Raw genomic sequence first — 23,953 nt, forward strand, 5'->3', positions numbered from 1 at the left:
GGGGGATTTGCGATTTAAATGGGGGTTTATAGGTATCACTTACCTAAAGTTCCACTTTGTTTCTAATAGTTGAATCTAGCATTGGATGGCAAAAGTCACCGAAAAGGGTCTGGGGATATCATGATCACCTCGTGTCCAAATTAGGGTATCATAGCCGCGGCTATGATACCCCGTTGCAGCCTGGGAAATATTGACACCTGAGGCCCTCGGGCATCTAAGTTATCTAGTTTGACAGCAGTTCCCAAGGCGTGCCCTTGGACGTTCTAGTTATGTGTTCGTCCTATTAGTACCTTATTTAAGAATTGCTCATATTTGATAATATTTGTTGTCTAACAGGTTTTTTTTTCTATCAAAGCGTGCACCCTTCCAAGCGTATTCTATCGAGACCTAAACCTGTGGACTCACAGGGATCCCCAGCTTGCCCCAGACCAAAAATTACTTAGTTTTCCTACTAGTTAATGGAATTTACTTCTATTCTCCATAGCTGATAGAGAGTCCACTGTTTACTCGCTGAACCGAGGACATAATTGAAGCCTGCTATTCTGTGTCTTGCTAGAACTGCCACCGAAGGGCCTGATGTCGATAAAAGCACGTCTTAATATGTACGGAGTACGGATAACAAAATTGCTGCCTACGGAGTATTGGCAAATGGACCCTTAATCTATATCACACACATATCAGAGGCTCGGCGGAGATTCCAAGAAATTCCGCCGAACGTCCCGCCGAAGATATCCCGCTGATCGGATTCTTCGCGCAGATCAATTAACACCCTTCCTACGTTATCGAATAACGCCTATGCCCTGCAGGGCTTGTTCCTATGTTCTAAGGTCTGGGTATTTCGTGATATTTGATAGGTCAAGCCTATTATCTTATCTTTATATCTATATCCCTGCAATTCTAGCGGAAACCTCCGACAGTCTTCTATACTTTCGAAGGTTACCTAGTGATAACGTGCCAGGGAGTACTCCGTACTACCACTGGAGTTGATTAAACCAAGTTCACAATGCCCCCGGGGCCGGTGGACCCCGTGAAGATCTTCGATGAGATTTTTCCTTTGAAACGTAGATATGATAAATGGCTAAATATAGCGGGTTGATCTCGGGAATATTTAGAACTCAATCTATCAACGTCTAATTTGTCGCGTGATCATGTCTCTCGCACCTTTCCTGTCCCTTGTATTGGGAAATTCCATGCCATTGATCGACTGACATGGCTCTCTCACCTCGAGCCGCCCTCTTTGACCGGGGTCCAAGGCTGCTGAGAGACATTTGGGCGCTGACTGGGATTGCCATTCTCATTGTCGCGTTGAGAGTGACTGCGAAAATAAGAATCCGGAAGCTTGGCTGGGATGACATTCTTATGGTTTCGGCTTTGGTCAGTCTGTCTACGTCGTTCGAACGATCAAAACTGACCTGTTGCGCACTTAGTGGCTTACTATAATCGGATCAGCTCTGCTTACCGTGTGCGTCAAACATGGGTTTGGTCGCCATGTTTGGGACCTTGACTCAAAAACGGTTCCCAAAGTCATCATGTTCGACTACTTGACGCAGACATTCGGCATTGCTGGCGGTACTTTGGGTCGCATTTCCTTCATTCTCTTCGTCATTGAGCTACTGGGCACCAGAAGATCACATAGAGTGATCCTGTGGATTATAGTTGGGTTACAGATCTTGACCAACGTGATATTGATCATAATTCTATTTGTCCAATGCCCAGGACATGGTTCTGCTATCTGGACACAGCATGGGAAGGAAAGATGCTGGGATGCCCGCGTCCAAGCATACTACGGATACTATCAGGGCTGTAGGAGCTTCCGTTCATTATCTATACAAATGACTGCGACTAATTAACTTCAACAGCGTTTAATTCGGCCACAGACCTTTACCTGGCGATTTTCTCAACCTATATATTCTGGAGTTTGAATTTGAAATTAAGGGTCAAGTTGGGCTTGGTCATACTCCTTGGATTGGGCATTTTGTGAGCCACTGATTCGGACCCTATCTCAGGAGATATCTAGCTAACAGAGTTATCTCTCGGATCCAGTGCAATGGCAGCGTCCGTTATGAAAGCGGTGCAAACCCGAGTCCTCGCATACGCGCACGATGATCCAACTGTCGCAACCGTCGAATACGACCGCTGGCTATACATCGAAGCCTACGTAGTCATCATAACGGCTTCGATACCTTGCATCAGATCCCTGATAGGATCGGTTCGAGGAGGTACTGGAACTGGACGGAGCGCATATGAGTTGAGTTCGTCATATGCTGGAAACTCTATGTCTGCGCCCAGATCCCGGCGGTTGGCACCGAAGTCGATGATACGTATCCCTGAAAGTTCTAGCGCGGATGATATTTTGGAGCGGAATAATACTGAGGTTGAGGGAGTACGCGAGACAAGGGATTCGAAAACTTCGGCACATGTCAACGTATAATTCAAGATCCAATATACAATAGACGGGTTCAAGGTATAATAAGACCATGTAGATGTTCGCCTTGTGATGACGATGGAAAGGGGCAGTAATCCAATCGGGGGACTCGAGATTGGCATCACCGCCCTCAAGCCAACCTCACCTCATCACCAAAACAAAATCCAAAGCTTTGCTCGTGAATCCGAGGTACAATGTGGCCCTTCTCAACATATCCCGAGAAGACAGCGGATGATATAGCCGGAAAGACGTTCGACTACATCATTGTCGGTGGTGCGTCTCACTTCCCCCTGACCAAGAGTCATCAACTCAACTAACCCAAACCTTTGCTTAGGCGGTACGGCCGGATGCCTAATTGCGCACCGGCTTTCCGCCTCCCCAAATACCTCGGTTCTAGTGTTGGACAAGGGTCGCGTCAACGCCGGGGTTCTCTCACAGATCCCGCTACTTGGCATCCTACAGAGCGGGGTCGTCCGCTACCACGCCGAACCCAACCCGCATTTGCGCGGGCGACATGTGCAACTTTTAGCTGGTGAAATGCTGGGTGGTACTAGTCGCGCTCACTCCATGGTATGGAGTCCCGGCGGCCGTCCCGAATTCGACGGCTGGGCACGTGAGCTTGGGTTGGACGAATGGAGCTGGGAGAAGGTAGCACCGGCTTTTGCCCGGGTTGAGAAGGCAATTCAACGGAAAGGAGCGGGTGACCTAGGGTTCATGCCGTATGTAGATGCGGCGATGCAAAGAGTAGGACTGGATGACGGAGGGGGAAAGCGAGGCACTCAGAGATATACCCGCAGCGAGGTCTCGGTTGATGCGGATGGGAACAGGGTCTCTGCGTTGACGGCGTGGCTGGGTGCATCGGTTGTGAATGAAAGACAGGGACGACTGACGGTGTGTACAGGTGTGACAGCGACGAAGCTAGAGTTTTCGGACGACGGAGCGAGGGTTACTGGCGTATGGCTTAATTCCGGAAGGAGCGACATTCTGGTCAAGGCCCAACAGGAGGTTATTGTCTGCAGCGGCGTCTTTGGCACACCACAGCTGCTGATGCAAAGGTTGATCGCACTTTCCAGATATCCTCATTTCTGATGCTAACAGCGAGCAGTGGCATCGGCCCTAAGGACCATTTGTCTGCTCATAAGATTCCCGTGGTGCATGATCTCCCCGCAGTGGGTGCGAATTTAACCACTCACCTCCTTGTACCGGTCATGACAGAGCTTCCACTCAAGCACACACTGCATATTATTCAGACGGTGGCTATCCTATGGCACTTTTTGCTGTGGCTCTTTTCCGGGACCGGAGTGCTTGCCTCTAACGGTCAATGGGGCGCCGCATTTTTGCACTCGGACACGCTGGACGAGTCAACAATGACAGTGTCCCCTCCTGAAGACGGCGAGAAGGAAGTCACAGACCTTGAAATCCTGATTACCCCACTCAGCACGCTCATCGAGCACGGTGTTCCCGGAGTGCCCTGCATGACGTGGTACGCGGCTCTTGTTCAGCCCCACACTACCGGCAGCGTTGAGCTCACGTCTAGCTCTGACGCGAAAGCGCCGCTGAAAATTACACTCCCATTGATGGTTGATACACGCGACAGAACGCGGCTGCGCAAGGCGGTGCGGTTCGCTATGCGGTTGGCAGACGAGTTTGCCGGACCGGAGGTTGGGTATCCACACCAGGCACCGTTAACGATGGCTCCCGGAATGGGGTTGGAGTATTTAGATGGTCTTATGAACAAGAAAAAGAGCAAGAGTGACAAGAGAAAGCTTACAAAGGCGTTGCCGCCACAGAAGGACGCATGGCGCACTGTGACTGATACGGAAATTGATGAGTATATAAAGAGGCTGGTGACAGGGAGCTATGATCCTGCTGGCACGTGTCGGATGAGACTTACAAAGGAGGAGGGTGTAGTAGACCAGAGCCTGAAGGTACATGGGGTGCGCAATTTGCGAATTGCAGATGCAAGTGTGCTTCCTCGGTGTGGAGGTGCTTCGATCTCGGCGTCCATTTATATGATTGCGGAACGGTGCGCTGAGTTTGTCATGAAGGATTAGTTGCTTAATGAGGATCGGATCTTCCATTGTTCCTATGGGATCCTTTCCGGCCTTTTTTTCTTCGTTCCTACAGAGCTACTTGGACATAGCGGTAGATAGATCGTCTATACATTCTGTTAATCACTTTCTTGCCTATTCTGCGTAGGTATGGCACTATCCAGTTCGAAAATTTGAGCGCCACGTGCTATAAGTTCCTAAAAAAGCGACGAGCTTCATATCCGATAATCTCGACATCTTCCATAACCTCATGAGAAATATCTAGACATGCAGAAACCTTATTTTACGGACATTCCTTGGGAAATCACGATGCCAAGAACATGCTACAACTTCCTCAACCGGCGACTACCTAGGTAGCTTAATGTCTCTACGATGTGAAGAGTGTATGATGTATGACCCCTAACAAAAGCTGGGCGAAGCGGAAACAAACCTTGGAAGCCACCAAGCCCCACGTGCCCCAACTTCCTAATAGGGAAAGGTTCCACGCTTAAATAGATTCCGGGGAAACCTTCCAACCTTGGAAGATTGGACTATCCTGGCGTAAGCATATTTGCTGTAACTCACCACCTGAAGAGATACATCTTCCTCGGACTGATAGTGGATCATACTACGCAAGGTTTCAACCTAGGAAAATTATGAGACTAGTCCCCATATATCATCCATCGGCACGTTCTGACACTTTGAGGACCTTACATAGACAGGCGTTTCACCAGACTTATCGCACTAGTTGAACGTCGGACAAGTATCCATTCATATCTTATTATATCGCCCAAAAAAAAAACAGATTAGCATCCCATATTAAACAACTTTCCAAATCCCCCTCCCCGCACAAAGCCGAGAGTGGATATGTATACAACCGAGCCAAGCTCGTGGAACAGCGCCTTCTCCACCGCACCATATCCAACGCACACGTGGATGTGCCAATAGACTCCGATGAACGAAGATTCATCTAAGCATCGGCTTCAATCTTCTCGGTAACGGTACCATCCTCTTGAACAACAACCTTATCCACGTTCAGGGAAGCCTTGACGGGGTTGGGCTGCTGGTAGACCCACTCCAACTGTTCGAGGGTTCGGCCTTGAGATTCAACACTGTAGTAGCAGGAGTTAGCACGGAAGGACTCTGGCACGCTAGAGGATAGAGAATGGAATCCAAGTATACGTACCAGAAGAAGTACCAGCAAACGGACTCGACAACATCCCAGCCGACGAAGATCCAGAAGTAGTTGGTAGAAATGTTGGCAAGACCAATGGGCGTAGCGAACTGGCTGATGAAACTAATGCTGCTGACCATGAAGCCTGACAGGGCCAAACCCTTGGAGCGAGTAGTTGTCTCCAGAGCTTCAGCCGGAATGACACCCTGGAGGGGAGTGTAGGTGAATGAGAAGATCACGTTGAAGAGGTAGTAGAAGGCAAGAGCGGCCTCGCCCTTTCTCTTGCCAATGGAACCAGTATTGGCGACTTCCTGCAGGATACCGGCGTTGATACCCAGGGCGACAGCGCATGCTATGTATTGATTAGCCGAGCTGGTCAAGATAACACCGGGACGGGGCGAAACGACACTCACCAAAAGTGCCGATGATAAGAACAGGGCGACGACGCATCTTGTCGGTGAAGAACACGGCGGTCAATGCACCCACAGCTGAGATAATAGAGTTGACGAGGTTAAGCAACAGCTGGGTTGAGCTGGATTCATATCCAATAGCCTTGAAGATAGTGGCGTTGAAGTAACCAAGGCCATTTCCAGACCACTGTCCGAAGATGGAAATCATGATGACCTGGGCGAAACGCCAGCGTCCACTTTTCGTCAGGACGAATGGTCGGTCTAGCGAGTTGGGAAACCTTGGTCAGTTGCTATTGCGACAAATAGTCTTGATTGCACCGACAGTGCAAAACTTACAATCCCACCATCTCTTGTCAATACCATCAATCCGAATACCTTCCTTCATTTCCTCAATCTCAAGACGGACCAATCGAGCGTTAGGGTCACCGTTGCCGTGATACTTGACCAGGAATGCTTCTGCCTCTTCATTCCGGCCGTTGGCGATGAGCCAACGAGGTGACTCGGGGATGAACCAAACAGATATAATGACGATAATGCAAGCGAAGCACTGGCAGATGAAGGGAATGCGCCACGAGTAGTTGTTGTCGATGAAGTTGGTACCGTATGTGAGAGCGGCGGCAGGGATGGAGCCACCGAACCACCCACAGTTGTAGAAGCCTGTTCTAGCATTAGAACAGGTATAGTGTATAATTTCTCCTTCCCGGCAAGATCAAAATACTCACCGACGGCACGACCACGCCAGTGAGGCGGAGAAATTTCAACGGCATAGGCAGGAGCGGACACGACCATGATTTGAATGCCGAGACCGAGGATAAATCGACCGACAACGAATTGTGGCAGTGTCATCGCAGTACTAATAACGATAGACCCGATAATAATGACCCATCCTCCAACAAACATACACTTGCGACGACCAAGTCTGTCGGAAATGATAGCGCTGATGGGGGTGCAGACAATGGAACCACTGGGAACGGTTCATATTAGTTGCCATAATATGTATAGAGTAAAGATGAAGCATACACTGTGTAGAGTGAAGTAACAAGGGAGACCTTGGGGCCATCCATTCCCGTCTTGAAGACATTCTGGTAATGGTCCATGGCGAGAATAGAACCCATTAGAGATCCTATATTTGGTTAGTCAATGCCATATTATAAGGCCGAGAAAACACGCACCATCGTAACCGTTGGCACAGGCGCAGCAGAATGCAACGAAGATACAGACTGTAATGGTCGCACCAAATGTTAGTGTCTAGCAAATATATGCGGCCTTAGTTGAAAAGTCGGAACTTACAGTACAAGTGCAGGGATTCCTTGCTCCATCTTTCGATCTTGGTCTCTTCGATGGCAGCGAAAAGATCGGCCTGTATTGTTCCCGAGGTATGGATCAGTATTCTGCCGGTACAACACTAATAATTGGAAGAGCACTGACGTTTTGGACCTCCTTGGTCTTTGCGCCGTGACGCTTAATGGTTTCTCCATAGCCACCGATAACTCGAGCAGGGTCTTCAACAGCAGTCGAGATGCCGTAGACCTCCTCTTGTGCCTTCTTGTCTTGCGCCATGTTATATAATGTAGTACTGGAATCGACGATCTCGGTGTGACCCAGTCGGTGATAGACGGGATTGGCGGGACTAATCGTGGAATTCCATGAACAGTGGGTTAAGATGCAGTTCTTATAATGTTAGCATGTCCGATCATCGAGTAATTAAGGAAATGACTATAATCCTCTTTAGGAAAAAATGGGTGGAGTCTCCGGTTCCCCAGACTTCTCTATTTCCTTGTGACCCCGTGCCCGGAGCTCCTTGTTCTCGCCAGTAATAAACGCCTCTAGTTGGTGGCTTTTCTAAATACCTCCGCCTCCGGATTGGAATTGGACATTCTCCAATCATACCATTCCGCCCCACTATAGTCGACATGTTTCGATTCTCATATAGAAAGAAATTAGGGTCAGATGCCTGGATGATCGGCCCTGTATTCCGTTTAGCAAAACTAGGGAGACCTGTTCGAAACGTCAAAACAGTTGGGGCTAGCCCCTTTTTGAATGTATCTGGCTAGTTTCAATGCAGGAGCAAATGAGCCTCGCAAGTCTAGAATTCAAGACAAAATACTTACAATAGTTAACTATGTGAGTCGTTCTAGACCAATGTTAGGTGCATATCCACTTGGGCCTGGCAAGATTGCTTGATTTACTCTACCTCTTAATGAGAGTGATGATGTGTTAATGTATTATTTTAGAGCTTTTACTTCTGGTTATACCGCTTGACAACTTCACATATGGTTGCGTATCCCAAAAATAACATCTCGCATGATGCCCTCAATGTTTCCATACTCGATATTTTGGTCTCACGAGAGAAACCTTGGAAACGTTGCACGGAGGCCACTGTCCGCGCGGAGGCTTCTCCGTGCTGGATCCCTCACGGCCTCCCGTGTCCTTCCCCCACAATCCACTAAACTGTTTATAGCCGACTCGACGTCTTGTGTTAGCTGCAGCTGTGGCGTATCCCGTTAGATTGCGGTGGAAACATGTCATTCCCTCGATCACTAGGCTTCATCGAACTTCGGCCCGAATCTGCCATAAGATGTTCACCGGAAACGCCATTTAATCCAAATTACTAACCGTGCGTTACTTTAGGCTTGTATAAACACCAACACAGAGGTCAGACCGGTCTAAACTCGCTTGACAGAGCGCCATTTCGACGGGGGTTGGGCCGAAGACGAGGAAGATATCACAGGTCCGGGCCAAACTGAGAATTACTAGACGACAGGTCCGGAAAGGAAATATCGTAAGGGACGCCTAACAAAGGCGTAGAGTCTTTTCAGCCACCTATACCCTCCGTACGGAGGAGTCCCCAAGCAAGTCATTTCTCGTCCCGTGATGTCTTGGCAGCTGAGCTGACTGGTATCATTAAAAAGGGAGTGGCCAGGAGGCTGGGGAATCTGTAGGAGATCGCCTGCCAATCGATTGTCGGCACAAAACTCCTAAATATTTAAGGGCACATCGAAAGACGTTAGTGGGAAGCACTAAAGGACAATCCCTGTGGAGAATCCTGGAGTTTCTGGGGAGTCTCCACTCGGAAAGCTCGCGAGTCTCAATTCCCCGATGTCGGGAATCAGCGGGCCTCGGCTCTTTTTCCCGATGGCCGGAGAACATGGTCTTGGCATTGTCTCTTGCCACCTTGTTGGGAGGCAGATTTTGAATAGCTATATTTATACTCGAGCATTGTGAGTGGTTTATCTGCTAGGACATGTCCTTGAATACATATTGTGTAGGCAAGAGAACGACTCTTCACATACCCATGAGACTTATATATTGGAGGAGGTTGAGTGAATGCATGTCTTTACTATATGCATCTACTGCATTTAGATCGGAAATCGTCCATATTAATCCCCTTCGTAAACAAACTCCATAGTATTGTGATGTATTGACCAGATACAAGTCCCGCATGCTTAAGTTGACTAATTCCTGAGCGTATATGGAATACTCCGTACGGAGTAAATCATAAATTCAAGCCTCGCTGGGCATTGGCACCGCGCTAAGGAAGCCGACGAGGACGGTCCTAGCGCTAGGTGTACATACACAGTCTACACGCCCACCTTAACTTCCTAGATTGCCACCCAGACATTGTGTCTTTCTTATTAGCCCTGGAAGACAACGAAGCCTATCATTCCGAAGCAAGATGGGGTGATCACCAAAACAAGACGGACGTGCCAGTGCTTTCTTTATGAATAGGTTCAATGGTTAAAAATATCTGCCAGGGTTGACAGATAGCATTGGAACCCACATGTCGGCGATCAAATCTCTCACACAGCCATCAAAGCCAGAGCATCATTCCCCCCGATCCCTCTTGGAATTGTGTTCATGCTATCGGTCAAGTCAGCAAAAGCTAATAACAATTTTGATCCAAGGGAGTACCTAACTCTCTGGATCTTCATCAGCAACTATATTCCCCCTTCTATCATCAAGGTCCATGAATACTGACTTTTCTTAGTCTCTTTGCGACTCTCTACTGAGGCTCCCTCTCGAAACAATCATATTCTGAGGAGAATGCACTGACCATCGTGCGGGACTCCGGAGAGATCATCCTGAAAGACTTTTGCCATTCCCGCTTGCGAAGTGTATCCATCTCGGGGCCGGCGATATCCTTCAACAACCCACCGAAACACCTACACCCTTCCCCTCAACTTTTTCATAACTGTCAACTGTTGTATTATTCTGCTTATAAGGGCGCGAGTTGAGTCCCTCGTGGCTTGGTAGAATCTCCGCGCAGGGCTGAGCTCTATGCGTCGGCTTCTCCAGACTGTTGGGGGTGGCTGCCTCGATAGGTCTTCGGGCTTGAGTGGAGGCGGCAGCGCAAGGGGAGTTGTCCGCCGTTTCCTCGTCAATTTTTTATCTGAGACGCGAAGTATTGAGGAGGTGTATCTCACCAGCGGTAACTTGAAATAGTATGTTCCCTAATTTGTGAATTCTGGAAGTTTCAACCTATAGAGGAACCAGTGCTAGTTAGCCATTCATCTCGTCGCAAATGTCAGTTATGGTTTGCGTCTGGAGAGATGGTTCAAACGGGTGATGAAAGACCAATGCGATTGTTGGAGAACATTGTACGGGTGTCGCCAGGACTATGGTATATGAGAGGAAGGAGGTTGTCACGCGGACTTATCACGCGGACAGGTTGTTGTGAGTTATGTAGGTGGCTAGTTATTCTGTTTGTCATAGATAGTTAATTCTTCTTCTCTCTCACTCCCTTCCTCTCTCCCTCTTTCTCTCTGGCTCTGCTCCTAGCAGTGAGACCACAGGTGCATCAATATCCAGAGGCAACTAGACCGGTTACGTCCAATTTTCAACTTCTCTTTGTTCGCAATCCAATCCTTGAACTGCGTCTATCAATAAACAGAATGCCCAGGTGTTGACATGCAACGCATGCAGGGTATGCGTTTGTCTCTGTGCAGACTGAGCATTTGCCTGGTTTGTCGTGTTTGCCATTCTCGGGGGCTTTATATACAGCCTCCTTCCTTTCTATATATTCATATCATATCATTCTTCCTCCTTCATTCTCCTGGTAGCATCTAGCCTCAAGATCAGGAAACCAGGAAACTCGAAGGCGTGGCCCAAAAGCCCGGCGAGTGGCCCGCAAAGCAAAGACAGCGTCTCCGGACCCCCGCGGGGAGGGATCAGGTCAATGTCAGTAATGGCGATGCTCAGCAAAACCAACTCAAAAATATTCCTTCAGGCGCAATGGAAGAAGTTCGATCGCAGAAATGGGCTGTGATAGTCGCCAGTGCCACTAAACGGCCATATGCCTCCCAGGTCCAGCAATACAAGGAATGGAAAAGTACCTAGGTACGGACTTATCCCATTTCGAAGCAAATCACATATTGGATATGAGCACTGACTTGAGTGACCTCGGGATTGTTATAGACTGAGTAATCAGATCATCAATCGCTTTAGGAGTGTGTTTCTATCGGCCAAGGCCAGATCCATATGGGCCCCGATAGCCGTCTTTACATCGAGTACGGCATCAGCGGTTGTAGCTGGCTTTAGAGCCTACGAGAACCTTGCGAAATAGCAATGTCATTCATACATATGGATTCGCCGACCTCACAACGGCGTTTTAGCTAGGGTTTCCGTAACCCTTGGGGTTAATCTGACTCAGCCTATTGATATCCATTCACGAATAACCCATGATTTACTTACGCGTATATATACTTATATCCAGGTGATTCACTTGCAGATCTTGGATCAACGCTCTCTAGGATGGAGGGAATCATCGAATGTATGTCTCTTTTTGTTGTGCTACGTCCTTTTGTCAAGTCGACTAACTTTCGGTATCTATAGCGGCCCGTTTCCTACTGAGAAGGTACGCGACCAAGTAGAAGGCCGTGCCCGCGCGCAGAGGAGCTAAGGTGCAAAAAGACGCTTTCCACGGCAGGAGTACGAGGAACCATGCTAGGGCGCACAAGGCAAACCCAGTTGAATGGCCCTGTCCACTCGCAGAACAATGTAAGCTAAAGCCTTCTACAAGCAAAGTCCCGAGATCGCGTTGAATATAAGGCTGACATGATTGATCGGTATAGACCAAGGACGAATATTATCAGTCGTTTAGGGAGGAGGTATCTATCGGCCGAAACCAACATTGAACTTCTTGCGGGAACCGGTAACCGTCTCTATATTGAGTACGGTATAAGTAAGGTTGTACCCCGGGCCGGTTGTCAGAGCCGGCCTAACTAGAACCCCCCCCCCGGGATTCTTCAAAATAGTAAAAAATAGCAATGCACACTTGTCATCATTGCAGTTGATTCTCTATCTCAAGCTAGCCTTTTAGCTGCATTTGAGTAACCCCGATGATGTCAAGCCGATTTCGGCTCAGTCGGGCACCATATTCTTTTCCAGTATATGATCTGTCAATACCCTTTTGTTTGGATGTTTGACCAATCCACATTATGGCAAGATCCATAGAAGATATATGCTATGTGAGCTTCGTTATGACCCCTGGAGTATATGCGAAACTTCCAAGCTTCTATGTTGATCGCCTTCCAGTAATTTTGATCATGCGATCTCCTGCCCGAACTTGGCCAATAGAACATAGAGAATGAAATAAATATGAAATGCTTACAACATAGACCTCCGCTCTGCCAAGGTGAGCCTCCAAGGTCCCCTCAGAACTCCCGGCCACGTGATGGAGTCATTGGCTGAGCCAGTTTGAGGATGTCGATCTGGGGATATAATCTGCAAGGCTAGTAAATTTAGTAGTTCGGTAACTTTCAAGGTTGCTAGTAGAGATAAGATCATACAATATTGTATGTTGTATCTTGTATGTTGTAGTAGAGGAGTGTTTATAAAGAGTCTCCAAGCTTTCCAACCTTGGAAAGTTCCCCTCCAAACTTATCTCTGATTGGTTGTGCATTTGAGTTGGAGTTCGGCTGCCACACCCGCTTAGTGACGTGACCGGGCAGATAAGATCTTCGCCCATATTCCATTCTGACCTTCACACACTTCCCTTGGTTGCACTTGGTTTCAGAGGACTCATGCAGTCAATCTTCTTGCTGCTGGGCCTCTTTGCCGACGCCGTCTCCGCCAGCCCCTTGGGGCAACAGCCGTTGGGCCATATCAGTCCAACGGAGCTGCCTGCTGGACAGCTGGCGGAGGGTTTGCGCAAACCTGTACGCGGACGATTTTTACATATAACTGGTAAGCGGGCAGCTCTCTACGTTCGTATTTCCGTTGTGTGACCCCATGCTGACCAACAGATTTTCATCCCGACCGACTCTACAAGGCCGGAACCTCGATCGATCGCTCGTGCCACCGTGGTAATGGCCCCGCGGGGTATTTTGGAGCCGAGGGCACAGATTGCGATGCACCTTTATCCCTTGTCAACGAGACATTTCGCTGGATCGAAGAAAATTTGAAGGATGAGATCGATTTCGTGATTTGGACCGGTGATTCTGCTCGACACGACAATGATGAAAAGATCCCTCGCACGGCGAATGAGATTATGGAGTTGAATACGTTACTGTCTCAAAAATGGATTAGCATTTTCGTTGAGGAGGGAGTCCGTGAGACCTCGAATGCCGTGCCCAGAATGTCGATCCCTGTCATCCCGACATTCGGCAACAACGATATCATGCCCCACAACATCTTCAACGAGGGCCCAAACAAGTGGACAAAGCGATTTGCAGAGATATGGAACCCGTTTATCCCAGAAGATCAGCGTCACACCTTCGTCGAGGGCGGTTGGTTCACCGCGGAGGTGGTTCCCGGTCGGCTAGCGGTCATCAGCCTAAACACCATGTACTTCTTCGATTCCAACAGTGCTGTGGATGGATGCAACGCCAAGTCGGAACCTGGATACGAACACATGGAGTGGTTGCGGGTGCAGTTGAAAATCCTGCGCAGTCGCAATATGAAAGCCATCCTCATGGGCCATGTCCCACCGGCCCGGTCGAGCGAGAAGAAGAACTGGGATGAGACCTGCTGGCAAAAATATACGCTCTGGATGCACCAGTACCGTGATGTTGTTGTCGGGAGCCTTTACGGTCATATGAACATCGACCATTTCATGCTCCAAGACAACAACAAGGTCGACATTGATTCGAAGGCCCATGGAAAGGTGTCAATCAACTCAAAAGCCGATTACCTTGAGTCGCTCCGAAACCAATGGTCCTCATTGCCATCTCCTCCGTCGGGCATTTTCGATGAGCTCGACTCCGTATCGGATTTGGGGGATCTCTCGGAAGTTGAACCGGCGAAGGACAAGAGAGGTAAAAAGAAGGACAAGAAGAAGCAAAAATTCTTAGAGAAAATTGGAGGCCCGTGGGCAGAACGATACAGCGTATCGCTAGTATCCCCCAGTCTGGTTCCGAACTTCTTCCCTAGTCTGCGCGTGATCGACTACAATATCACGGGACTGGATGATGTCGCACGTGGAGCGGATGCGTCGACACATGCGGCTGACGATACAACCTCTGGACTCGATCATGCTGAAATTGATACGCCGGAAACCGGCGATGATTCCCTTACTCCGCCCGAAATTCAAAAGAAAAAGGGCAAGGGCAAAAAGAAGAAACCCAAGTTCAAAGTCCCTGAGCCTCCCTCGTCAACTGCTCCTCCGGGCCCTGCATACTCGAACCAGGCGTTCACATGGCTTGGCTACACCCAATACTTCTCGAATCTAACAAAACTCCATGAACAGCTCGCGACAAGCGAACAAGGCGACAATCCTCGTATCGACTACGAAATTGAGTACACCACAAATGATGATGTGTATCAAATGAAAGACCTGACGGTGCGCAGCTTCTTCCAACTCGCAGCGAGAATTGGCGAGGAAGGAGTCGAAGAGAAACAGACCGAGGTCAATAGCCAAGGTGCTGATTGGTCTTTGAGCAAGAAAAAGAAGCCAGTGAACAACGTCTGGCGGGCTTTCGTGAGGCGCGCATTTGTTGGTTTCCCAGTTGATGACCTGGATGACCTGGATGGATAGGGTGGTTTTGCTTTAGCATTTTTCTTTTTCTTTGAGGATACTTTTGCATGTACGATAACACATTGCATCTCCGGCTTATACAGTGACGACCTGTGTTTGTGTTATCACAAGGTGTTATTTTAGATTACGGCCGTTGGAGATGGGAACACATTGGCAGGGTCGGGACGAAAAGTACAAACCAAATACAATAGCCAAATTACCAAGTTTTGCATTTGTTTACATGTACAATTATATTATACCCAGGTACTCCGTACAATGGACATGTCTAATGAGGCGATCAGCAAGGGCATCACTTTAGCGGTGTATCCGCTTGGATGGTGTTTGGGAAGACAACACATCAACTACAGAACTGCAGTAAATGACGATGTTATGTTAATTTATATCTAGTAAATACAGAGTACATCAGGGGATGTTGTACGATGAACACTACAAACCCTCACTTCCGTCACATTAGATAGGTGGATTTCTATCGCGTCCACAATACAATACAACACATCCCAGCCACTGCCAGCGTGGCAGAGTCCGTGCAAGGTTTAGATTAATGCCCAGATACACTCAGAGTAAGCTGGCCCGAGGACTTGGGCACCTATCTAGCTGGGTAGGATCATCCTGTAATAATGATTATAATTAATATTCCCAATCTGCGACACAGCCTAGTTATTTTTTGCCTTCAGCCGCTGCCACGTAGCAAGCCCGTCATTATGTATGGAGTAGCAGGGTCAAATTGAGATCGCAAGCGAAACTTAGACTAGTGCAGGACAGCACAGCATTAGAATTGTACTAGAATTCCCGGTTGATGGGTTGCCCCCTGGTATTGCTATTGAACAAAGCCCTACTTTGGTGAATTACCTTTATACAAGTAGACCACTATTTCCACTTCAATGTTGTAGCACATCTATCATAATCAATTTATTCAGTTTATTCAAATGTTCTGATTATTGTGGGACTCCCAAGACAGGCTAGTAACAATTACTATACAGTACTACTTGCATACGCATATCCCGAGTTCAACCCGATCTCGTCATATCAGGGGAAACCTCGCAGCTAACATGATGCATTCCTTCGAAAATCTTTCGATTTTCTAATCCTCTTCTAACCCGTGGGCTTCACCTTCGTACATCCCTAACAGGTACAACAATTACAACCCAGCGCTAGCTCGAGCCCCCCGAGCTAGCAGCTTCACACCCGAGACACCCCAATTTCTTCCCCGCACAGACTGCGCTGGCAAAATCGCATTTCGCCTCCCCCTTTGCCGCACGATGCGTCAAGTCTACTTGCAATCCAGCTCAGTCACCTTGTCTGCTCCTTGCGTTAGCCGAATTCCCAGCCACGATACAGTGCGAATACGACATTCGGAACTCAGCCGTCGCTAGACCGAAACGGGCAATATTGATTCGATTGATCGGATAGCGTTGTTCCACACTGTTCTACTACTATTCGAACTTCTATACTTCCAAGATTGTCGCAATTGGATTTGGTACCCGTGCCACGAACGAAAGCCATTGGCTGTGATATACTCCGTGGGCTGAACAATCGACCCCTCGAGCCCTGCTGAACCTTGCAGCTTGCGCCCAATTTGCTGCTTTTGGTTTCGGATATTGTATATTTTGTATTGTCGATCCGGCGCGTCGCTGGAACAGTCTGGATATTTTGTGCGCCAAGATATTGATTCGGCAGGTCAATTGGTCCGCGGCTCGGCGATACGCGCGTGGTTGGAGCATGATTCAGTCGCTGCGTTTGGTTGTTATTTGAAATTTTGTTTGCGTGCTTTCTGGTAAGTCTGGGCTGTCTTTGCCGATTCCTTTGTCAGTTGAGGCGTTCCTAGCTTCTCAATTGAGTTTTCTTTCGGTCAATTAGTCTTCGCCGAACCTCCACCCTGCCTATTGCTTGAGACCAATTGACCAATATGGCTGACTCTATCTGCCCAGACTCACCAATTCCCGGGTCGTGGGCTTTATGGATGGCCTCCTCCGAAGTGGACCAGAAGGCCCTGGGCAATTTCGCGGCCGTCATGGGCCTCGAGAACCCCCTGCTCTCGGCAATGCTATACAAAGTCCTTGGCGTCTCCGTCATGCTATCAAAGAAGCTCCTTAGAGCCCGCAAGCTGCGGCGCCTCGACACAACACGTGAAACAAGATCCCTCCAGCTGTACCATCACATCATATGGCTCTCCCGCGAAGGCCTATTAATACTGGAGGGCTACATCCTTCCCATGGTAGAGAGGTTCGTCGAGCTAAAAGTGCTCGCCTACAAGCTACGCGCTTCCTTCTATCATATTTTCGTACTATTCCACAGTCGCCCAGTTTTCACCCCCGACACCGACATGCCCACCCGCCTCAAACATGACTCCATATACGGTGCAGATACCCTAACCGCCCTCGGCGTCTCAGACCCCTACAAGTCCAAAATGAATACGGAATCAACACCGACATCCCGGCCCCCAGGCCTACCAGTATTACAACCAGTTCAGCCCCCTCAACCCATTTCCTCTTTCCTCCTCCCGCCACTAGACTACACAGCCACAGCAACAGCCTGCTTCAACCACGCAGCAACCCTCTCCGACAAACTCCTACCAGGCTCACACCCCCTCCGTCTCTCCGTCAAGCTCGAATACGCAGCCTATCTATACGACTGCCTCCAAGACCCCATCGCCTGCCGCCGCCTCGCAAAACAGGCCATCGCAGACGTCTACAATGCCCAAGAAGGCATGGACGACGAGAGCTTCGAAGACGCCGCAGAGATCGTCAGCGTACTGGGGAAGATGGTCAAACGTGGCGGGAAGGCCGGGTCCAGTACTGACACTCCGGGGAGCAGTGTCTCTCGCGGTGGTGGCTCACGCAGTCGCAGTAGTCGCTCGCCTAGCCATCTTGATATCAGTGTGCCGACTACCGTCTCGCCAGTGCCGGTTACGAAATCTACACCTGTCTCCGGGGCGCAGGTGGGAGTGAGCCAGCCGGATGTTCCTGATGCTTCTATGATGAATCCGATTTGATGGAAATGGAAACGTGCATGATTAAAGAAGAAATGATGTCCCGATTCTTGTCCGTATCTTTGGCGTGCTTCGACGTATCGATTTTCTCTTGTTTCTTTTCTCACTGAGCATGTGTATATAGACAGTCTGGATTTCTCTTGATATCTGTAGATATACGCTATGCTTTCATGACTTTCATTCACTGTTGATGAACAAATGACATGGTTTGTGCTCTATGCAGTTAGTGATGCTGCGTCGGTACAGGTCTTTGTAGTGGTCGTCATACATAACACCGCATTTCCTATACCAGAGAATCCGGAGAAACAAGCATGGCCTATGGTTTGTTATTTGCCGATATTTCCCTATATAAGGCGGCACAAATAGAGTAGATACCACATCTCCTGATTCCCTTTTTGTTTTGTTATATCTGCTTTACATCTATCCCTGGCTTTGGGTTCACTACTCATTATGATTTTCTATATCAAATATCCACTCCATCTATAAACCGAGACTCCAAATCCCAGCTTCCATCCCCTGGATGGCAGTCACTTAGGAAGCGCAACCCTGGCGCAGCTGATGCCCAAAGTGTTCCCGGTATTGTGGATGCATCTGTGTTTAGGCATCGACGCCTTGGTAGACAGATAGTTCTAGGAGCTCGCTCTCTCCCCCCCCAATACAACTCTCTTCGTTCTGCTTCCCTGGCCCTACGTAGTAGCGTCGTCAGGTTATGACCCCTCATTTTTTCAAGAGCTTTCATCTACAAGATCAGCAGATTGCATTCATTCAATTTTCACCTATTCCGTGCAGAGAGAGTCGCGGATAGGAGTGCAGATCAAAACTGGCGGGGTGGACCATACATTTTTGGACCCCACAACACCCGACCGGACCGATCAATCAGAATCTTCACCGGGGCTTTTGACCCACCTTGTCGGTCCACATTTTACCCTTTTATCCTTTTGATTCGACCAATCACGTCGCGTCAACCATATATTGATTCAAATCGTCAAAACATCCGGGAATATAGTCATCGGACACGGTACGGCGATAGCAGAGACAGAAGCGGATCTAGTTCAATTCGGACAATTAGTATCAGACCAACAAGCTATAGAATCAAAGGCCAATCAACAAGCGATCTCTTATAGGGAAATGGGATTTGCTAGCTCAGCAGTCTCTATGTCGTCTCGCCAGCTACGCGTAGGCATACGAATAGAAATGATCGTAATGCATCACAATCATTCAATGATACCACACAGAACATTCAGCATATTAGCTTAGGGGAAGAGCACCGGATTATAGCAGACGAAAATTTATAGCAGAAAAAAATTCATTAAACAAGAGCAGAGCAGATACAGCAGATCTCCCCTCCGCAATCCAAACCATAGCCGAATCCAGCTCGTTTAAATCCACTAGAAATGCTAGGTGCTACCCCCTTCCTACCGAGGCCTATCGCACCGAGGCCTCCCGTACCGAGTCCTTCCGTCCCACCGAGTCCTACTGCTCCACCGAGTCCACGAAAGTCTCCGGAGAGATACGCAGACATCAGATAGAAGAAATATGGTAAACTGACAGCGGAGGAGCACAATGCACGGTTAAGGCCACCGTAGCAAGCGGAGGAGACATGGAACTGATGCTATGGGATTACTGGTGAAACTCACCCTTTGGCGTCGGATTGAGAGCCAAGATGCCCCGTACATACGCAGGGGCCATGCGATCAGCTCCAAAGAGCAATGGCATGTAGTTAATGGAAGTGCAGCTGGGCAAACTGCAAGATGCAAAATCCTATGAGATCACACTAAAGCCGCCGCTGGGATCCACGATCTTATGAAGCAAATAGGTCGATCTAAAAGCGGCATTGAAAACCGAGAAAAATGGGAGTTTCTACTGACCCCTCATAGATAGGTAGTTGTAGGAGCTCGCTCTCTCTCTCCCAATACAACTCTCTCCCTTCTGCTTCCCTGACCCTACGTAGTAGCGTCATCACAATATCCCCAAGACAACACGACGAGCCCACGTTCTCACTTTCAAACTAATTGTGATGGAGTTATAAACACTTGCGACGGAAACAACCCACAATGGCGGTTGGCATCCAGTGCAAGGTCGCCCTCGACGAATGGCAGCGGTCTCCCGGCACGCCCTTGGACGGGATTCAGTTCAAGACCAGCGCCAGCGTTTCACAAGTACCTCCGCTGGCTTCGCCGATTCCTTCATCTCCTACCGATATTGTTTCCCATCAGACAGCCGGGCATTCTCAACAGCTTCAGTGTCCTCGTCGGTAAGTCTATAGAGAGCAAGGCTTCGGGTGTGGTTGATATCAGCTTTGAAGCTAATATGTTCTCCCAGGAGGTACTTCAGATCCTCCTCATGATTTAAAAGGGCCAGAGTACTCGATTATTGTATATGGCTATATACAACGAATTCACGCAAACGCCATTCCCCACGCCGATACAACTAGACGATATACCCTTTCCCTGATCTGTAGGGTATCTGACTCGGATGTTCAAACTGCTCGTGTAACTTCGCCGCTTCTAGGAACCCGGTGGTAAGAGCAATGGCAATGGCCGATGGGCGTGAAATAATGACCGAGACACTGTCACCAAAAAAGTATGAAATGACCTGAACTAGACTACCGCAGTCAAGCTAACCACAACGATAGCGCTACTGCGGCAGATGGCAGAGTTTGGCTGGGTCATTACCCCTACGTGCCACGACTGCCTGGCAGCGAATGGGGCGATGAGAGTTGCTGTGGTGTAGTGGAGAAGGAGAATAACGTCTTCTTCAACGATGCTTGCATGGATTGCTATACGCCTTCCGGGCCAGGATATCCCTCGGTTGGTATAAGGTCCTCTCCCCTATGTTTACAGGATATGGCTCTAACAGTATATAAGATCACTCACAGCTGACCGACTTCCTCTTTCTTTATGTCGGGGGCGTCCTGAGACGTGCGTACTATAAGCACCACCTCTCGGGGCGCAACCACCATGCGCTCTACGATGCACAGCAAACAGCGCTGATGATGAGGCCGGCTGTTCCCCGGCTCATGCAAACCCCCACCTCTCGGGGCGCAACCACCATGCGCTCTACGATGCACAGCAAACAGCGCTGATGATGAGGCCGGCTGTTCCCCGGTTCATGTAAACCCCCTCGCGAGCAGGTTACTCACGAACGGGTTTACCTCAAAGGATGCGGGGTGACGAGGATGTGCTCCGGAAAAAGACAGCGGCCAAACGAAGAGTTATCATTATTCAGTCCCTACAAGAGACCAAGGGAAAGTTGAGACTGGTTGGGGAACCTTCAGCAACGAAGTGAATTGATGCAAGATACCATTTTGTACTGCACGCAGTTAGACATGGTATTGTTTCCTTGCAGTTAAATTCGAGTACCGACAACATCGTAGACGCATTAACGAAGCCTTTGGGCCGAGATCTGTTCGAGAGAATGGAAGACGACCTTTCCGGCATAGATACAAAATACATACAAATGATTGTTGAATGGGAAAACCGACAAAAGAAAGACGGTTTTTACTATGGCGGCCGAAAATAGAGAATCTGTCTCAGTCCTGGCTACGCTAGGCTACGCTCTTTGACGGCTCAAGTCACTCCATCGGCTCTACTACTTGGTACATGGTTTCTACTTGTTCATGTTGATGATTTCATCACGGCAGCTCCCACCGATGAAGAAGTCGAGCAGGAGTTCCCAGCAAGTAAAAGGCGAATTCGAGATCAAAGATATGGGAGAACCTTCACGTTTTCCCGGCAGTGCAGTGTCCCGCATTGTTATTTCGCTCTACAATCTAGAAAAGTGGCTCTATATGCATAAGGAGTATTGCGAATACAAGGGTTCGGGGAAGATTGCGAGATCCTGCTTTTCCTGCTTTTCCTGTTTTGGTGATCGACACGTTGCTAGGGACAGTGATGCCTCAGGCCAGCATTCTGCGAAATCTTCAAACTGTCAAACTGCCAAACTGCCAACGTGGGAGAACATTCTTCGGCACTTTTGGCTGAAGAATCTGTACATTTCAGATCAAACGGCAAATTTCGAATACGTCCAGATTATCGTGGTGCTACGAAACGGTCGTCGACGTCATACTCGGGGCTCTGTGCGAAAAAAAAGAGGCCAAGAAAGGACATCCACCTACCCCGAGGGCTCCTTATCGCATCTCATTCGACTATTAACCCGTCGAATCCACTTGAACCCACCGCATATGTGATTCCCTCATCTTTTGTCTCTAACTCCTACGGAGTACAACATTCACACCTACCCGGCCACACTCCAGATAACACCAGCCCCCCTGCGCGTCGGCGCGTTGCTCTGCAGAAACGCTGCATCCCGCGGAACGTTGCATTGAAACGCGAAACACCCGAGCTTATCCCCTCCATGGCCTTGAAATCGTCATTCTTGCTTCTCCTCGATTCTCACGAAGCCTGAACCTCAACACACCGTTTGGAAGCTCCGGGACGGAGTCAGGGAGCAGGGACGATGCGATCTGGCTTGGATAAACCTGGCGCTCTCCCACTCCTCATCCTCATTGCATTCTCGCTTCTCACATTGGTGCCATCATTACCGAATCTCTACCACTCGAAGTTCGCGGACTTCAGCTTCTACACTGGTGCAGCTCGCCGTACGTCCCCCTTTCCGCCAATCTCAATTTCACGTCAACTAACCAAGTCCACTGTTCAGAGGTCCCTCTCCTTCAAGATAGTGTCACTGCGTTAGGACCGAAAGCACACCCGCTCAATGAGGCTCAGAAATCATGGATTCTTCAATCATTACCTCGGTCGCATGGCAATCGCCCGCCGCTTACTGCGCGGGTTGCAAATCCCGCTGCGGTCCCGGGCAGCGAAACAACTGCCGTCGCAAATAAAAGTCAACTTCCATCTTTAACCCGCGAATCATCATTTTCATTCAGCCGCAGAGCTCGCGCATTCAGAACCTACTTCATTCAGCAATTAGACGACTACCCATTCCTCACGTCATTCTCCAATCGCAGTCTAGGTGCGGACTCGACGCATCTATATCCTACAGTCACCCTCAACGAATCTCTACCGACCTTTGACAACAAATCTTCTCCAACCATCCTGTCATATAGTAATTCCTCCGACAGCATTGATGAGCCACCATTTCCATCTCCTGCCTCCCTCCGTGATATATGTCAGCAGGCCTGCCATGTCGCAATTGGCTTTGGGAAACGCATTGGACTCCACGGAGCAAAATATGCGAAGTCGATCTTCCTTCCGGAGCAGATCACTGGGGCTCCCACATCATTAATATCCAACCCCGCTGTACCCAACTCCGTGGCCTCAAATCAAGGTCTATTCACCTCATCCGAGCAAGCCCCCCAACAAAAAGTTGGCGCTGAGGATTCCACCGATGCTGCCGCTGGTCGGCACTCGCAAGAGCTCCATGGAAGTTGTATGGCTGTTGTGATCGGTCTTGTTGCAGGCATCATGTGGTTCTAGTGCGGGCTGTTTGAGTACTGTTACCTCGTGCCTGTCTGCTGATATGTGTGATGACCTTTCTTGTCTTATTTGGTTTGGCGCATTGTATTAGATACGTGTAGACATTTGGGCCGGTGGCTCTGGTTTAGCCTCCTGTTGGAATCTAATAATCATATTTGCCATTTCGACTTGGCATTCGTCTGTATCTCTAGTCTTCCACCCATATGTTCGTTGTTGCATCGAGTTATGAAATCAAAGGGCAAAGCAGCACTATGATCATGACGAACTCGTTTTGCAGAAGACAAGGGATGGGCAAATTCAACCACGGCATAATGTACGGTAGTTTTCCCCAAGTCCATCATCTCCACTTGATGCACAGCATGACTCAATCGGGCAATTCCTCTACAGTCGCACAATGAAGGGGGGATCCTACATGTGCAACCCAGGCGACTTTGTGCGTATCTTGACCTATATTCTCAATTTGGACATTTTTTGTTTAACCGTCTTTGGAAAGGAACATGCCTACCTACAGCT

At 48.8% G+C, this 23,953-nt stretch overlaps 7 protein-coding genes across 7 annotated transcripts; 6 read left to right on the forward strand and 1 right to left on the reverse strand.

The window, feature by feature from the left end:
* Window positions 1-1,209: 1,209 nt before the first annotated feature.
* On the forward strand, window positions 1,210-2,431 carry N7525_003307 (uncharacterized protein; the record flags this gene model as incomplete). The annotated part of the gene is made up of 4 exons (XM_002559244.1): window positions 1,210-1,374; window positions 1,428-1,803; window positions 1,860-1,977; window positions 2,044-2,431. The coding sequence occupies 4 exons, from the start codon at window positions 1,210-1,212 to the stop codon at window positions 2,429-2,431; spliced, it is 1,047 nt and encodes a 348-aa protein (XP_002559290.1).
* Window positions 2,432-2,619: 188 nt separating this feature from the next.
* On the forward strand, window positions 2,620-4,479 carry N7525_003308 (GMC family oxidoreductase; the record flags this gene model as incomplete). Its single annotated transcript, XM_002559243.1, has 3 exons — window positions 2,620-2,698; window positions 2,760-3,480; window positions 3,531-4,479. 3 exons carry the CDS (start codon window positions 2,620-2,622, stop codon window positions 4,477-4,479), a joined length of 1,749 nt encoding a protein of 582 aa, XP_002559289.1.
* Window positions 4,480-5,425: 946 nt separating this feature from the next.
* On the reverse strand, window positions 5,426-7,599 carry N7525_003309 (uncharacterized protein; the record flags this gene model as incomplete). The annotated part of the gene is made up of 9 exons (XM_061212663.1): window positions 5,426-5,567; window positions 5,642-5,981; window positions 6,043-6,300; window positions 6,376-6,696; window positions 6,762-7,003; window positions 7,060-7,162; window positions 7,212-7,259; window positions 7,330-7,399; window positions 7,468-7,599. 9 exons carry the CDS (start codon window positions 7,597-7,599, stop codon window positions 5,426-5,428), a joined length of 1,656 nt encoding a protein of 551 aa, XP_061069684.1.
* Window positions 7,600-13,061: 5,462 nt separating this feature from the next.
* N7525_003310 (endopolyphosphatase) lies at window positions 13,062-15,013 on the forward strand (the record flags this gene model as incomplete). Its single annotated transcript, XM_002559240.1, has 2 exons — window positions 13,062-13,224; window positions 13,284-15,013. 2 exons carry the CDS (start codon window positions 13,062-13,064, stop codon window positions 15,011-15,013), a joined length of 1,893 nt encoding a protein of 630 aa, XP_002559286.1.
* Window positions 15,014-16,919: 1,906 nt separating this feature from the next.
* erg27 lies at window positions 16,920-18,005 on the forward strand (the record flags this gene model as incomplete). The annotated part of the gene is made up of 1 exon (XM_002559239.1): window positions 16,920-18,005. The coding sequence occupies one exon, from the start codon at window positions 16,920-16,922 to the stop codon at window positions 18,003-18,005; it is 1,086 nt and encodes a 361-aa protein (XP_002559285.1).
* Window positions 18,006-20,056: 2,051 nt separating this feature from the next.
* On the forward strand, window positions 20,057-21,087 carry N7525_003312 (uncharacterized protein; the record flags this gene model as incomplete). The annotated part of the gene is made up of 3 exons (XM_061212664.1): window positions 20,057-20,256; window positions 20,638-20,812; window positions 20,881-21,087. 3 exons carry the CDS (start codon window positions 20,057-20,059, stop codon window positions 21,085-21,087), a joined length of 582 nt encoding a protein of 193 aa, XP_061069685.1.
* A 1,373-nt stretch (window positions 21,088-22,460) lies between these two features.
* Window positions 22,461-23,440, forward strand: N7525_003313 (uncharacterized protein; the record flags this gene model as incomplete). Its single annotated transcript, XM_061212665.1, has 2 exons — window positions 22,461-22,602; window positions 22,662-23,440. The coding sequence occupies 2 exons, from the start codon at window positions 22,461-22,463 to the stop codon at window positions 23,438-23,440; spliced, it is 921 nt and encodes a 306-aa protein (XP_061069686.1).
* Window positions 23,441-23,953: the final 513 nt, after the last annotated feature.

This window comes from Penicillium rubens (assembly GCF_028828025.1).
Source record: "Penicillium rubens strain IBT 27055 chromosome Unknown utg000002l_segment0_segment0, whole genome shotgun sequence".
Lineage (NCBI taxonomy): Eukaryota > Fungi > Ascomycota > Eurotiomycetes > Eurotiales > Aspergillaceae > Penicillium > Penicillium rubens.